This window comes from Mustelus asterias, chromosome 9 (assembly GCF_964213995.1).
Source record: "Mustelus asterias chromosome 9, sMusAst1.hap1.1, whole genome shotgun sequence".
Taxonomy (NCBI): Eukaryota; Metazoa; Chordata; class Chondrichthyes; order Carcharhiniformes; family Triakidae; genus Mustelus; species Mustelus asterias.
This window is the reverse complement of record NC_135809.1, coordinates 3609439-3626842: the sequence shown is the minus strand read 5'-3', so window position 1 is coordinate 3626842 and position 17404 is coordinate 3609439. Positions and strand designations below refer to the sequence as shown.

Sequence of the window (17404 nt, the reverse complement as noted above, 5' to 3'; positions counted from 1 at the left end):
CTGCTTCAGAATGACTATCTACAGTTTCAGCATGTGGGGAGATGGATCTAGCAGCTTCACACAATGACACAAACTTACAACATTTCAACATTAATCCTCTGCAGGGAATACACTCCACTTCTGTTCCAAGTCAGATTGGGCTGTGATTCAAAACTCGTAAATTCAGCACAAAACACCGTGGTCTGCAATAGTTCAAGATGATGAAGAACAAAGAACAAAGAACAGTACAGCACAAGAACAGGCTCTTCGGCCCATCATGTCTGTGCCGACACAGATGTCTCTTTAGCCTAATATTTTCTTGCCTCTATGAGGTCCAATATCCCTCTATTCCCTGCCTATTCATGTATCTATCCAGATGTCTCTTGAACATTGTTATAGAAGCTGCTTCCACCACCTCCTCCAGCGGCGCGTTCCAGGCATTCATCAGCCTCTGTGTGAAACACTTGCCCCTTACATCTCTTTTAAACTTTCCCCCTCTCACTTTCAACCTATGCCCTCGAGTAATTGAACTTTTGACCCTGGGAAAAAGACTCTGACTATCCACTCTATCCAAACCTGTCATAATCTTGTAAACCTCTATCAGGTCCCCCCTCATCCTCCAACGCTCCAATGAAAACAACCCAAGTTTGTTCAAGCTTTCTTCATAGTCCATATCCTCCAAACCAGGCAACATCCTGGTAAATCTCTTCTGCACCCTTTCCAATGCGTCAACATCCTTCCAGTAGTGTGGCAACTAGAATTGTACACAATACTCAAAATGCGGCCTAACCAAAGTCTTATACAGCTGCAACATGACTTTCCATTTCCAATACTCAACGACCCGTGAAGACCAGCATGCCATACGCATTCTTGACCACCTTGTCCACCTGAGTTACCACCTTCAGGGAACTGTGGATCTGCACACCTAGATCCCTCTGTATACTATTATTTCTGAGGGCTTTACCATTTACTGTATATTTTCCTCTTGCAGTAGACCTTCCAAATTTCATCACCTCACATTTGTCTGGGTTAAATTCCATCTTTCGGCCCAGGTCTCCAGCCGATTTATATCCTGCTGTATCCTCTGACAATCCTCCTCACTATCCGCTACTCCCCCAATTTTCATATCATCTGCAAATTTACTAATCAGACCACCTACTTTTTCCTCCAAATCATTTATATATATCACAAAAAAGAAAGGCCCCAGCACTGATCCTTGTGGAACACCACTTGTCACAGACCTCCAGTTAGAAAAGTACCCTTCCACTAGTACTCTCTGCTTTCTATGCCCAAGCCAGTTTTGTATCCATCTTACCAGCTCACCTTGGATCCCATATACCTTCTGTATCTGCCTACCATGATGAACCTTATCGAAGGCTTTACTAAAATCCATGTATAAAACAGCCACTGCCTGCCCTGGTCAATGTTTCTTGTCACTTCTTCAAAGCACTCTATCAAGTTTGCGAGAGATGACCTCCCCTTCACAAAACCATGCTGCCTTTCGCTAATAAGCCTATTCTCTTCCAGATGGGAGTATATCCTGTCCCTTAGAATCTTCTCCAATAATTTCCCCACAACTGATGCAAGGCTCACAGGCCTGCAATTTCCCGGATTGTTTCTTCTGCCCTTCTTAAACAGAGGAACAATGTTAGCTAATGTTAGTCTAATCCTCTGGTAACTCTCCTGTGGCTAAAGGGGATACAGCTGAATATTCTGGGGTATAAGTGTTTTAGGTGAGACAGAGGAGGGGCTAAAAAAGGTGGGGGAGTAGCGATATTAGTTAAGGAGCATATTACCGCGGTGCAGAGGGTAGACAACTTAGAGGGGTCATGTACTGAGTCGCTGTGGGTGGAACTCAGAAACAGGAAGGGTGCAGTCACTATGCTGGGGGTGTACTACAGACCACCCAACAGCCCACGGGAAGTGGAGGAAAGGATATGTCAGGAGATTCTGGATAGGTGCAGAAAAAATAGGGTTGTTGTAGTGGGGGACTTTAATTTCCCTGGCACAGACTGGAAAGTGCTGAGAGCTGGGGGTCTGGACGGGGAGGAATTTGTAAAATGCGTACTGGAAGGTTCTTTGGAACAGTATGTAGATAGCCCAACTAGAGAGGGGGCTATACTGGACCTAGTTCTGGGAAATGAGCCCGGTCAGGTCGTCAAAGTTTCGGTAGGGGAACATGTGGCAAATAGTGACCACAACTCTGTTAACTTTAGGATAGTAATGGACAAGGATGAGTGCTGTCCTACAGGCAGGGTGCTAAATTGGGGGAAGGCTGACTATAGCCGGATTAGGCAGGAATTGGTGGATGTTGATTGGGAGAGGATGTTCGAGGGTAAGTCCGCGTCTGGCATGTGGGAGTCTTTTAAGGAACTATTGATAAGGCTGCAGGATAGGCATGTGCCTGTAAAAAGGAAAGATAGGAAAGGTAGGATTCGAGAGCCGTGGATAACCAGGGAAATTGAGGATCTGATTAAAATGAAAAGGGAGGCGTACGTTAAGTCCAGGCAACTGAAAACAGATGGAGCTCTGGAGGAATACAGAGAGAGTAGGAAAGAACTCAAACGGGGAGTTAGAAGGGCAAAAAGAGGTCACGAGATGTTCTTGGCAGGCAGGATTAAGGAGAATCCTAAGGCATTCTATTCATACGTTAGGAACAAAAGAGTTATCAGGGAGAAAATCGGACCTCTCAGGGACAAAGGAGGGGAATTATGCTTAGAACCCAAGGGAATAGGGGAGATCCTAAATGAATACTTTGCATCGGTATTCACGAAGGAGAGGGGCGTGTTAACCGGGAGTGTCTCGGAGGGAGGTGTTGACCCGTTAGAGAAAATCTCCATTACAAGAGAGGAAGTGTTAGGTTTTTTAGGGAACATTAAAACTGACAAAGCCCCAGGGCCTGATGGCATCTATCCTCGACTGCTCAGGGAGACGAGAGATGAAATTGCTGGGCCTCTGACGGAAATCTTTGTCGCTTCTTTGGACACGGGTGAGGTCCCTGAGGATTGGAGGATAGCGAATGTGGTCCCGTTGTTTAAGAAGGGTAGCAGGGATAACCCAGGAAATTATAGGCCGGTGAGCTTGACGTCCGTGGTAGGGAAGTTGTTGGAGAGGATTCTCAGAGACAGGATGTATGTGCATTTAGAACGGAACAATCTCATTAGTGACAGACAGCATGGGTTTGTAAGAGGGAGGTCGTGCCTTACAAATTTGGTGGAGTTTTTTGAGGAAGTGACAAAAACGGTTGATGAAGGAAGGGCCGTGGATGTCGTCTATAAGGATTTCAGTAAGGCATTTGACAAAGTCCCACATGGCAGGTTGGTTAAGAAGGTTAAGGCTCATGGGATACAAGGAGAAGTGGCTAGATGGGTGGAGAACTGGCTTGGCCATAGGAGACAGAGGGTAGTGGTCGAAGGGTCTTTTTCCGGCTGGAGGTCTGTGACCAGTGGTGTTCCGCAGGGCTCTGTACTGGGACCTCTGCTATTTGTGATATATATAAATGATTTGGAAGAAGGTGTAACTGGTGTAATCAGCAAGTTTGCGGATGACACGAAGATGGCTGGACTTGCGGATAGCGAAGAGCATTGTCGGGCAATACAGCAGGATATAAATAGGCTGGAAAATTGGGCGGAGAGGTGGCAGATGGAGTTTAATCCGGATAAATGCGAAGTGATGCATTTTGGAAGAAATAATGTAGGGAGGAGTTATACAATAAATGGCAGAGTCATCAGGAGTATAGAAGCACAGAGGGACCTAGGTGTGCAAGTCCACAAATCCTTGAAGGTGGCAACACAGGTGGAGAAGGTGGTGAAGAAGGCATATGGTATGCTTGCCTTTATAGGACGGGGTATAGAGTATAAAAGCTGGAGTCTGATGATGCAGCTGTATAGAACGCTGGTTAGGCCACATTTGGAGTACTGCGTCCAGTTCTGGTCACCGCACTACCAGAAGGACATGGAGGCATTTGAGAGAGTGCAGAGAAGGTTTACCAGGATGTTGCCTGGTATGGAGGGTCTTAGCTATGAGGAGAGATTGGGTAGACTGGGGTTGTTCTCCTTGGAAAGACGGAGAATGAGGGGAGATCTAATAGAGGTGTACAAGATTATGAAGGGTATAGATAGGGTGAACAGTGGGAAGCTTTTTCCCAGGTCGGAGGTGACGATCACGAGGGGTCACGGGCTCAAGGTGAGAGGGGCGAAGTATAACTCAGATATCAGAGGGACGTTTTTTACACAGAGGGTGGTGGGGGCCTGGAATGCACTGCCAAGTAGGGTGGTGGAGGCAGGCACACTGACATCGTTTAAGACTTACTGGATAGTCACATGAGCAGCCTGGGAATGGAGGGATACAAACGATTGGTCTAGTTGGACCAAGGAGCGGCACAGGCTTGGAGGGCCGAAGGGCCTGTTTCCTGTGCTGTACTGTTCTTTGTTCTTTGTTCAAAGATTTTGGCCAAGGCCTTAACAATTTCTTCCCTCGCCTCTCTCAGTATTCTGGGATAGACCCTATCTGGCCCTGGGGACTTGTCCAAATTAATGGCGGCTCACCACTGCCTTCTCAAGAGCAATTAGGGATGGGCAATAAATACTGGTCTGGGCAATAAAAGTTGGTCTAGCCGGTTGTACATTCCAGTGAATGAATTAAAAAAATTAAAATTACTTCATATCAAAGCTGACGTTGCAGTATAAATTCATCTGAACAAAAATAGGGGTCAATCAGAGTTTCAGTCTGAGTTTCCTGAGCAGTGAGTCACTGATAGAAGTCCCTTACCTTTCTCCTCCTTACTGACACTGACATCTTCAGCCACTCTTTTTAAAGAGTTTATCAGAGTATTGACTCTAGAACTGTGCACCTCGCATCTGATGAAGAAATCCAGGCCATCTGCCCCACCTTTGCCCTTTCTAACTTCTCTGCTTTCCATGTGGTGGATTTGAGCTTCATACGCCTACAAACCAAATCATCACATTCATTAATCCTTTCAGTATGGCCTCACATGGGGCCATTTTCACTTTGACCCAGACTGAGCATTGCCAACACTGGCTGGATGGATCATTGGGGGTTGCTTTATTCTCAATATCCCTTTTTTCACAAGGAATTACATGAAAGAGTTGAAAACAACTCAAAAAGCATTTATTAAACATAAACAGCTGGATTATGATATACTTCTTAACTTCCCCCATCTTAACAAATGCACATAGATTTTAAGATTAACATGGATTACAAAACCCATTTTAAGCGACAATGACCTCAATAATGCAAAATCCTTTTAAGCGGATAGATATGCTTTGGTCACACACACACTCCGCTCTGAACCCCGAGTGAAACTCTGTGGATTTCACCTCAAAATCCCACCAGATGATTGTCATATGAGAGTTTCCAGACTCCACTCTCAAAAACACTTTAAAATCTTCTTTCACAATAATGCATTCCATTAGCAGTTTGCATTCTGAAATCCAGTCCAGGTTTTCCAAATGATACTTTTTAAACAAAGCTTCTGGTCCACTTTTAACAACGATCCGGTATCCAGGTTTTATCACTTCCCCTTTAGGATTTCTTTTTCTTGACTGTTGTACAAACTGTTCACAAATGTTCCAACTATCAATTCCCAGACTATATTAAGGTGACATCAACATTTTGATTTACCTCCAAATTCTGCTTTCCCACTTTAAATCTGGTTACTGCAACTATTTACTTAACACGGAACACTTTGATTACTTTTCTCTTGAATTCTCTTGAACCATACCTTGGTCTCTGTTCTCTTAACTTCATCATGAACATTGTTTCTGTCCCAATTCCCTGGTTATCTGGTTCTGTTGGAACCATGTCCCTTTGCAGCTCCCTGGTCCTGTCCAGTCATCCTTTGTAAGGGAAATTGTACTGGATATTGTATGAGTTTAGTATGGAATTCAGATTCATAGGTTTTAGTGAAATAATAAAGCAGATTTAGATAAGTAGTGAAAATGGATATGTAACCTAAAGTAACTTCGTGTGACCTAATATAATCAAGTGTAGTCGATATGATTAAAGCGGAGGAACTAGAGGAACTAAAGAAGTAATATAGCAATCACTAATTAAGGAAAGCAAACAATAGCCACTTAAGAAAACAAGGAAGACTGCTCGGTGGTTCAACTTAATAGTGGACCATAAATCAGCAGAGAGAATGTCTTTTTCTTCTGAATGTCTTTTTCTTCTAAACACATTCGGCCTTAGTCTACAAAACCACGATTATTGTACAAACAGAAAAGTTCAGATAAGAGCAAGAGTTATAACCACCATGGTTTAAGAAACGAAGAGATATAACAGGGAACGACCAAATGCAAAGAAAACAGATAAAGGGTCAACTAAAATTAATGGTGGCCAAAGAAAGATAGGGCTGTAGGGTAAGATAACAACCAAGGACAGGCTGTAAAAGGGAGAGGAGGATCTTGAGATAGGAGGCTGAAATGTACATAAAAGATTGTAAGCCCAAGGGCTCTTTGGAGTGTTCCGGACGTTCCCGACTTTATCTCTTGTGCTGAGAAATAAAGTCTATTGCTTGGAAGATCGCTGCTCAGACTCTCTGTTTTAATTGATGTGAATAAATTGTCGTCCTGGGGAACCACGACAAAATTGGCGCTGCTTAGCAGGGTTGGTGAGAGATCGCCCAGAAAAGCATCTGGAAGGAGTGGCGGAGACGGTGGTCCGACCGGAACCGAGAGGTCCCCAGCCGGCCTTCTGTCAACAAGGTAAGCAGACTTGCATGCATGTAAATCCTTGTTGTCAGAAAGGGGTTTTCTCGAGGCCCGTTGCGCCCGGCTCTCTGCTGGTCCTGGATCTCCCCAACCCAAAAAGATATCCTGCACAGGTAAAACCAAATTGTGTAAAAATTTTTGAGAGACTGAGTCTGATCTGAAGAGCAGAATTTTTGCATGCAAAAGCGCGCTGCGAATACTGTATTGTCTGTGAGTGGGTAAAAAGTGAGACGGGAAAAAGGCCGAAAGCTAAAGTAATGCAATTAGGTTAAGTCAAGCGGTTTGGAGCGGGTTTTTCAGGTCACGACTTGCCCAGAAGAGAGTAAGTGTGGGAAAATCTGCCAGTCCAAACCTACCCAGGACCTCGGGTAAGGGACGTCAACCGAGAGGGAGAGAGATCAGTGAGAGATCACTCTCTGACCTAATACAGTAGCCAAAAGCACAGGAGTGGATTTTAACCACAGGAAAGGGGAGTAGCAGCTAGAATAGAGGAAGTAAAAGACCAATTTGAACAAACTGGTCTGAGAAAACAGCGTGAAGGACAGAAATAAGAGAGAGAGTCGGAACATAGGTAGGGTAATAACTAACAACTTGGAAAGATTACCCTGACAAAATTGCCTGGTGGCAAGATTGGGAATAACTAATCTTTGAATAATAACAAAAACGGAAGCAACACTGGATTGGAAAAAGATTACACACATAATTAACTTAGAGGAGATAAAGAATGAGTGGCCGTATGTAAATTGGGAAAGAGTAGTCGATAGGAATTGGATAGACGAAATAAAATTGGAAACCCTAGAGAAATTAATAAAGGGATCTGACCGATACAGGATTCTTATACACATAGACGAGCAAGTGAAAACCTACTACCCTCTGGCCCGGGAGAGGAAGATAGTGCCGGGACAGGGGACTACGGGGAAGTGGATATCAGGACCCCGGTTAGAATTACAGATATTGGCAAAAGAAATCCAAAGGAAAGGTAAACAGGGGACTGAGCACGGAAAAACAATACAGCAAGTAATAATCACTGTAATACCTAACTCTGACAGACTAAGTGACAAAAATTGTGACAGTGATCCAAAAAGATGAGTAATGGCGCACCAAGTTAAGACACCAGTGGAGATGTTAGGGGATAAGTTCCCAGCCCTTAGGGGAGATATAGAACACGTCTCTAAAAAATGGGCCAAAAGAACAAATAAGACCAATACACAGTGGCCGGAGGAAGGCACATGGTCCATAGAGAGGTGTGAGGACCAGAAGGGAATGATAAAGAACTATAAGATTAAGGATAAATCGAGCAAAAGAAGGGAGAAGCGAGAAAAGGAGTTAGAGATATTAGCCCTATTCCAACAAGAAGGGAAGGAGAGAAGAGGGGTATGGAGGGGAGGTAGAATGCAGATGCCAGTACAACTTGAGGAAAGAGCAAAATTAGAAGATCCAAACGTCGCCCCACCCCCCTACTTAGAGAAACAGAGCTCCACGGGACTGTACCCAGTTATATCAGGCACAATGAATTTTGAGGGAGAATATGACATAGAACAGATGACGAAGGAGGGAAGGGCACAAAGGGAGAGAGAAAAGAGACAAGATATAGAGAGATGGAAGGAGAAACAGAAGAGAGTAGTGAAGACGAAGGGAGGCAATCAGTGTTAGGGGTGCAAAGAAAATCAAGGCGGGAAAGGCACCCACCTGTAAAGTTTCCAGATGTGGATAGGAGAGGGAAAAGGGTATTCCCGGTGATTCTGAAGGGTGGCAGACCGCAGTATATCCCTTGGTCAGGTCAGGATTTGCCTAATTTAATTAATGAATTACCCAATATTTTGGATGGGGCTGGAAGGTGGATTGGACAGTTGGAGGCGGGAATGGTGGGAAAAAGGATGGCACTGGGCGACATCAAAGCTCTCCTGACAAAGGTGCTAGGAATGGACCAAATGGCGGAAGTAATGAGACGTGCTGGCATCCCGACCGCAGCTTATGACCCAGCGGTGGATGGGATACTAATGGACCAGTACCGCCAAGACATCTGGCAGGCACTGCGGGATATGTACCCCAATCGAATGGATGTAAAAACCCTAAAGGGAGAGCCACTGGGTGAGGAGGAGAATGCAGCTGTGTATGTGGAGAATCAATTAAAAAGGTGGAGAAGGGACACGGAGAGGGACATTTTAATAGACCCACTGACCAACTCCATGTTCCGGGCTGCAATCCTAGAGGGCTTGCCAGCCCCAGCTAAGACAAGGCTGGAGGAAGTGGTGGGCTTGGACTCAAAAAATTACCGAGAGTTTGTGGATTATGTTGCCCATGCAGTAGAGAGACATCGCAAAGATGGAAAGAATGCAGACAAACAGCTGAAGGAGGTACAACGTAAACTCCTTCAGGCACAGTTGGAGGAGATCAAAAGCAAGGATAAGCTGAAGGCAAAAGAGGATCTCGCACCCAGAAAAATAGCACCGATGATGGTGGAGCAAAAGCCAGAGGAAATACCTGCACTAATCAAAGGGGGGAGCGGAGATGGAGGCCAGCCCGTCATAACCTATAACATTTCTGCCTTCCCACTGTCCATGAACCCAGGAGCCTATGGCCTAAATTATCAAAACCCATACGCCCTGCAAAGTCAGACTGACTGGAATAGAAATGGGAAAGGACAGGGAGGTGGTAGGCCACCCTATCAGAATCAGAGAGGACAGGGACAGGTTAATCATCAGACTCCGAGACAGTGACCACTGCCTGGCCCTTCAGGTGTGTGTTGGGGGTGCGGGGAGGCAGGGCACATAAAAAGGAATTGCCCGCGGAATTTCCCCAGACAGGGAGAAAACCAGCAGCAGACAGGCCAACAACTGATCCAAGGATCGCCAAACAGCATCCCGATGTTTCAAGGGCCGGTAAACCATCAGAATTCCCCATAGGGAGGCCCAGAGAACCCCGAAATGGTAGGACAGTACGTACAGATAACAGAAACTGCAGAGCAGGAACCTATAGTTAACGTTAGAGTAGGAGGGATCGAGGTCCCCATGATGATAGACACCGGCGCCACATGTACGTGCATGCAAACGAAATATGCGGATCACTTACCATTGTCAAACCAGTTTGTAAAAACTGTGGGGTTCTCGGGGAAAGTAACATTAGCTCGAATGACGACGCCGGTGCCTGTTACCATTGGAAATAAGACAACCCATGTACCTATTTTAGTATGTGATAAAACTCCTTTAAATCTATTGGGAAGGGATGCAATCCTAGGTTTAGGACTGAAATTAGAATGCACTGAACAAGGAATTGATTTGATGGGAATGTATCCACTTGAAATACCAGGAAAGGAAGGGGTTAATGTATATTGGTTGGGAGATATAGAGGAACAAGTTAAAAAACAGATATGGGAAGTTTGGGGAAAGCTTATAAACACTTGGGTTCCACAAGCCAAATGGCCAAGAACAGAATTACACAGTACAATGATATTTGATGAAGGGCAGGAACCTGAGATACAGGAGAAATGGGAAAGGGAGGCAGGACGAGAACAGGAAATAAAGTCAGGAAGTATTTTAATCGGACTAGAGGGAGTAGCCCTCACAATTGTTAGGAATGAATGGGTTAACAAATGGTTCTCTGTATCTGGGGCGGAGCCACATGTCACATTGAAAGTGAATCCAGGATACAGATCAAAAGACCTAGGACTAATGGTGTTGAGAGCACAAGATTTAGAATTTGTCCAGACAGACAATGTAGATATTTGGACGTCCAGGAATGGACAAATGACGAAAATAATTTTGGATGTTAAAATGCTTGGGAAACCGAAGCAGATAACAATAGGAGTGCAAATCGAGAAACAGGAACTGGAGTGGAGAGAGAGGTTAGAGCAGGATTTGAACTCCCTCCCGCAGGAGTTGTGGTCCAGACAGGACACGGATGTAGGGAGGGTCAAAAACGCTAATCCAGTTGAAGTCAGATTAAAGATAGGACGTCAGGGGCCGTATAGGCCGCAATACCCAATCAAGACAGAAGCAATTGAAGGAATTAGAGGGACGATTAAGGGATTGATAGAAGCAGGGGTATTAAAAGAAACCCGGAGCAGGTGTAATACACCGCTACTACCAGTGAAAAAGGCGGACGGAGAAAAATGGAGATTGGTGCATGACCTAAGGGCAATTAATGAGGTAGTGGAAGATATGCCAGCAGAGGTTCCAAACCCTTATACCTTGATGACAAATATACCACCTGAAAGTAGATGGTTTACTGTAATAGACCTATGTTCGGCATTTTTTAGTGTGCCACTAGCTCAAGAAAGTCAGTATCTCTTTGCATTTACGTACGAGGGGAAACAATACACATACAATAGGATGCCCCAAGGATTTAAACATTCCCCACATGTATTCAATCAGGTGTTGAGAGCAGATTTAGAAGGAATGCAGTTGGAAGGAACACTAATACAATATGTGGATGATTTATTATTATGCACAGGAACACAAGAACAATGCAGGAAGGATAGTTTAAAACTATTGAAAAGACTAGCAGAAGGGGGCCATAAAGTTTCCAGGAAAAAGCTGCAGCTGTGCCAGAAAAAGGTAGAATACTTGGGAAGAGAAATATCAGCAGGACAGAAGGAGATAGCTTCACAGCAAATAGAAGCAGTACTAAAGGTTCCGAAACCACAGACGGTGGGACAAATGATGACATTTTTGGGAATGACAGGATTCAGTTCAGAATGGGTGGAGAGCTATGCCGAAAAAACGCAGGCACTACGAAAGATAATGAAGGAGGCAGGGTGCGGAGAACTAAAAGCCAAACTAAAATAGGATAAAGATGCGTCAGACGCATTTGAGAATATAAAGAGAGAAATGGCACAGGCACCAGCATTGGCCTTACCGACCTATGACAAACCCTTTGACTTATTTGTGAGTAACAGAGAAGCCGGATTTGCTACAGCAATGTTAATGCAGGAAAATTGCAAGGGGAGACGAAGGCAGGCTGTAGCATATTACAGTACCAAGCTAGACGACGTAGCAATGGGATACCCTCCGTGCTATCAAGGCCTGGCAGCAGCTTGGTGGGCGTACGAAAAGGCAGCCACGGTCACAATGGGATATCCGATAAACATACATGTATACCATAAGGTAGCTGAATTGATTGAGCAAGGAAAATTTGTGCTGACACCTGCTAGGATCCATCATTATCGAATGCTAACTACATTTCCAGATATCACGATAATAAAGTGCAACAGAGTAAATCCAGCTGATTACATGCCATTACCTCATGAAGGAGAAGAACATGAATGCTTAAGAGAAGCAAAAACATTTATGAAACTGAGAAAAGGTTTAAGAGCAGAGGGACTAGTGACAGAAGGGAAAAGGATACTGTATGTAGATGGCTCATGTTACAGGGATCACTTAGGAAACCACGCAGGCTATGCCATAGTTGAACAGAAAGGGGAAACACTTGAAGTTATAGAAGCAGAGAAATGTGAACAGCCCTGTTCGGCCCAATTAGCAGAGCTTAAAGCATTGACCAGAGCATGTGAGCTAGCAAACGGGGAAGCGGTGGAAATTTATACTGATTCGGCCTATGCCCACGGGGTCTGCCATCTGTTCGGGGCAATATGGAAGCAAAGGGGATTTATGAAAAGCGGAGGAGGACCAATACAACACGAAGGTCAAATCAGGGCTTTAATAAGGGCCATGATGGGTCCAAGGGAATTAGCCATAATTAAGTGTCAGGCGCATAAAAAGGGAGCAGACAGCGTCACACAGGGAAACACCAAAGCCGACAAGGCAGCTAAAGAAGCGTCAGGATGCATTGAGGCTACGATAGCCCCAGTAGAAATAGCAAGGCCGCACCCAGGGCCAGGTACGGGGGATATCGAACCTCATATCACATTAGAGGATGTAGCACAGTTACAGGAGGAAACCTCTGTAGCTGAAAAGACAATGTGGAAAGATAGAGGAGCACTACAGGGACAACAGGACAGGATATGGAGAAATGGGGAGGGATTGGTCATAGCACCCACATCATTACTAACCGTACTAATTAGCGAAGCGCATGGAGTGGACCACTGTGCAAGAGGAGAAGTGGCTAGAAAGATCAAGAAGGAAGGATTCTGGTCACCATACCTGCAAAACTCGATTGACTACATACTAAGTCAGTGTGAGGTGTGTGCTCAGAATAACATCAGGAAGGGCATTACTGCCCCAATAGGGCATATACCCATTCCTGAAGGACCATTTAAACATCTATGCATGGACTATGTGGATATGGGAAAGGTGGTGAGGGGGAAAAGATACATGTTAGTGATTATTGATAGATTCAGCAGATGGATAGAAGCAACGCCATCCAAAGATCAAGGATCTGGAACGGTGATTAACTTCCTGTCAAAAGAAATTATCCCAAGATTTGGCATACCCACGCAATTAAGTTCAGACAATGGATCTGCTTTTATAGGAAGGGCACTGAGAGAGACACTCTCGGCACTCCGAGTAAAGCAGAAGTTTGGATGCGTATATCACCCTCAATCCCAAGGAATGGTGGAGAGAGCAAACGGGACCCTTAAGGCTAAAATAAGCAAAATTTGCAGTGAAACAGGGAAAAACTGGATAGATGCTCTGCCATTGGCTCTAATGCAATACAGGAGTCAGGAAAACAGAATCACACATTTGAGCCCACATGAAATGATGACAGGAAGAGTAATGCCGGTACCCAAGATCAGGGGATCAGGAGGTCCTACGCTAGAATGTTTAGATCAAAGCACAAAAGAATATATACAACAATTAACTGTTATACATAGAACTATATTTGAACAGGAAAAAGCCAAGGAGGAGGAGAATCCGGTAACAGAACATCAGATCAAACCTGGAGATCGAGTATACATCAGAAAGTTCCGGAGACGTTGGAACGAACCGAGACGAGAAGGACCGTTTGAAGTCACCAAAGTGTCTCCCACGGCGTTGCAAGTAGAAGGCAGTACACTGTGGTATCACTTGAACCATTGTACCAGAACGGTACCAGGGGTGGGGGAGAGAAGGGAAATTGAAGAAGTACACAGAGTGGACAGAAGTGATAGCGAGGAAGAAATAGAAATACACGGGGAGAATCGTGGGGAGGAGGAACAGAGCCAAGGAAGAACAAAAAGAATAGAGGATGATGAAAGTAGTTCTGTACATGAGCTGGCTGATGATACAAATGCCCAGCCTGAGCCTATTAGTCAAGGTGCCGAGGGAGGTGAGGACAGGGAAGGGGCCCCATTCCCCACCTGGGACTTGGAAACTATTTCCCTTAGGGACTTCAGTGACCCATAGAAAAGGAGAATGGGATACAGAAGACATAAGGGTGCAAAATCAGGAAGATAGAGTATTAAGACGAACAAAACGTGAACGATTAGTGAGCACAAATACTATTTGGGAAAAAGCGCAGAAAAACAAATGGTGGAAATGGGCTGAGTATACAGGTCAGAGAAACAGTGATGGGAAAGAGTGTGTAGTATGTGCATCAGAGAAACCTAACACCCAAGTAACTGATATACCATGGGGATCAGGAGACTGTAGAACCAGGCAACAAAGCTGGAGAAAGGAAAATTGCCGTCCATATACCACATATATACGGTATCATATGATAGGGAATCGGAACTACTCGTATGAGAAGATAGACTGTTCCGGATCCGCATGTGATAACCTTTGTAAAGGTGAGTCGCCGTTGTGTCAATACCACTGCATCCTGTTTGCTGGGGTAAAAAAGGGCATCTACAACTTGACCCACAGATGTCCGAAGTGGCCAAAAACGACAGTAGACGCGGTCCCAAAGGAATGGAGTGTAGAGCCCAACTTACAAATCCAAGATTGCTATTGGAAGGAAAGTAGCACAGGAAGTAGTGTGGGAAATTACACAGGAGAGTGTGAAAGGATTTGGAATATAACCGATGTTCTTAGTCTGATCATCTCAGAAGGGGGATGGACACCCCCTCCTTATCTGTTAGACTATCAAGAAAATCAACTCGCCGATCTCTGGTGGCTTTGTGGCCCGGAGAAAGGGCTATTGGCAAAACTACCACAGAATTGGAAGGGACTATGTGCCCGAGTTATGCTTGCCCAGAGCACTGTGATACTACCGGTGGAAAGAAAAATTAAATCACAAAGAATTAAGAGGGCATATACCCCTGACCCTACGATAAAATTGGATGCAATCGGACAGCCCCGCGGCATCCCGAATGAGTTCAAAGCTAGGAACGAAATAGCTGCAGGGTTTGAATCCCTCTTTGTTTGGATCACACCCAGCAAGAATACTGAGTGGATCAATTACATCTATTATAATCAGCAGAGGTTTATTAATTATACGAATGATGCCCTGGAGGCCTTAGGAGAGCAGTTGGATGCGACTAGCAAAATGGCGTGGCAAAATCGACAGGCGTTAGATTGGCTCCTGGCAGAGAAAGGAGGGGTGTGTGTTATGTTTGGGGATCAGTGCTGCACATTTATCCCTAATAACACGAATCCAGAAGGGTCATTTACACAAGCCATGAATAAGTTAAAAAATCTTAAGAAAGAAGTGAAAGAAAATGCTGGGTTTGGGCATGAGGTATGGAGTTGGCTGGACAGAATATTAGGAAGATGGGGGGCGTGGTTTGCCAAAGCTGGAGCTGTAGCAATCGCAACAATAATCATTCTGGGATTGATATTTTGTTGTTTTTTACCCGCCCTGAGATCCTTCCTTACCAGAGTGGCAGCGCGGCAGATGGTGACGCGGGTGATAAGCAGCTCACGCTCGAGAGAAAAAACAGAGGAATGGGAAAATCTTGAGCCGCCCCCGCTGAGTGGATTCACAATGACCTTGGTCGAAGTTGAAACTCGTCACTCTGTAAAATAACTACAATAGTGGAAGATCACCTTGTGGAAACAACAGCACCTTGCTGAAGTCCGCACGAAACCAGGAGAACTTAGTCTGTACACAGGAATCAGTCTTTTTCCCTTCCCTAGACAAGAGTGGGAAGGTTTTTGGCTGATGACTGTCAGGGGCAGGCAATCTGGAGGAGCAACCCAAAAATCAGAACCAGGATAGACAAATTATGATAAAGTTAGAATAGGGACACTGATCCCTGACCAAAATAGTCGGCTCCTCCACATCGCCTGGGAAAAGTGATTAAAATAAAATACAAATGGGATTGAGCGAGGGGATTATTTGAGCTTGGTAATTGGGATGAGGCTAGGGAATAGCCTCAAAGGGGGGACTTGTAAGGGAAATTGTACTGGATATTGTATGAGTTTAGTATGGAATTCAGATTCATAGGTTTTAGTGAAATAATAAAGCAGATTTAGATAAGTAGTGAAAATGGATATGTAACCTAAAGTAACTTCGTGTGACCTAATATAATCAAGTGTAGTCGATATGATTAAAGCGGAGGAACTAGAGGAACTAAAGAAGTAATATAGCAATCACTAATTAAGGAAAGCAAACAATAGCCACTTAAGAAAACAAGGAAGACTGCTCGGTGGTTCAACTTAATAGTGGACCATAAATCAGCAGAGAGAATGTCTTTTTCTTCTGAATGTCTTTTTCTTCTAAACACATTCGGCCTTAGTCTACAAAACCACGATTATTGTACAAACAGAAAAGTTCAGATAAGAGCAAGAGTTATAACCACCATGGTTTAAGAAACGAAGAGATATAACAGGGAACGACCAAATGCAAAGAAAACAGATAAAGGGTCAACTAAAATTAATGGTGGCCAAAGAAAGATAGGGCTGTAGGGTAAGATAACAACCAAGGACAGGCTGTAAAAGGGAGAGGAGGATCTTGAGATAGGAGGCTGAAATGTACATAAAAGATTGTAAGCCCAAGGGCTCTTTGGAGTGTTCCGGACGTTCCCGACTTTATCTCTTGTGCTGAGAAATAAAGTCTATTGCTTGGAAGATCGCTGCTCAGACTCTCTGTTTTAATTGATGTGAATAAATTGTCGTCCTGGGGAACCACGACACCTTCTGGCAGAGTTGAGAAATTTTGACTCCTCAGAGTCCTGTCTCCAACTGCAAACAAATTCAGCTGAAACCTAAACTCAAAAACCTTTCTACCTTAAAGGGCCACCAGTTGCTGAGCGATGCGCACCTGCTTCTGCTGGCTTATTTACTCCTCATGCTGTAACACTCTCTCAGCACAATAGAAACTCAGGTGCATTTGAAACCAACCCCCACACATACAAAAACCATTGTCCAGCATGAATTTTACCATGGGTGGAATCCTCCCAAAAAAATTTAAATATCGAGTTTGTGTGAAAACTGGAGTAATCCATGCTGTTTGTTTTTTTCAGTAGGAGTTCAGAGAAGAATCTCCCACACTCTGGGCACTGCAGAGGCCACCAGTGTGAATATCATTAAATTCCAGGGGTGGGGCCTATTAGCACAGGAGAGGCTGAAACCAGCGTGCTGAGCGAGCCATTGTGCATGTGCTGATCTGTCATTGCCGAGATTGGCGCACGCACAATGGCCCCACACTGATGGCCTTCCAATTGCTGGCCAGCTCAATTGCTGGCCAGCCCCTTGATCCTCGTAATGCTGGCCTTCTGCACCCCCATGGCCCGATCTCTGGCCCCCCCCAAACCATTCCAGGGCCAGTCCCGAACTCTCCCCTGCCGGCCCACCCCGATCTCCAGCTGCCCTCACCTGACAGTTAACCCTCTCCCCCCCCACAGTCCCGACTCCCCCCCTCCCACAGTGCCAACCCCC

The 17404-nt window shown here is 44.9% G+C and overlaps 1 protein-coding gene across 1 annotated transcript in view; it reads right to left on the bottom strand.

The window, feature by feature from the left end:
* The window catches only part of th2 (tyrosine hydroxylase 2), a 39606-nt gene that overhangs the window by 21058 nt on the left and 1144 nt on the right, over positions 1 to 17404 (bottom strand). Inside the window, exon 2 of the mRNA XM_078221095.1 lies at positions 4750 to 4924. Within this exon, the coding sequence (XP_078077221.1) occupies positions 4750 to 4924 (175 nt within the window). The remainder of the gene's footprint in view (positions 1 to 4749; positions 4925 to 17404) is intronic.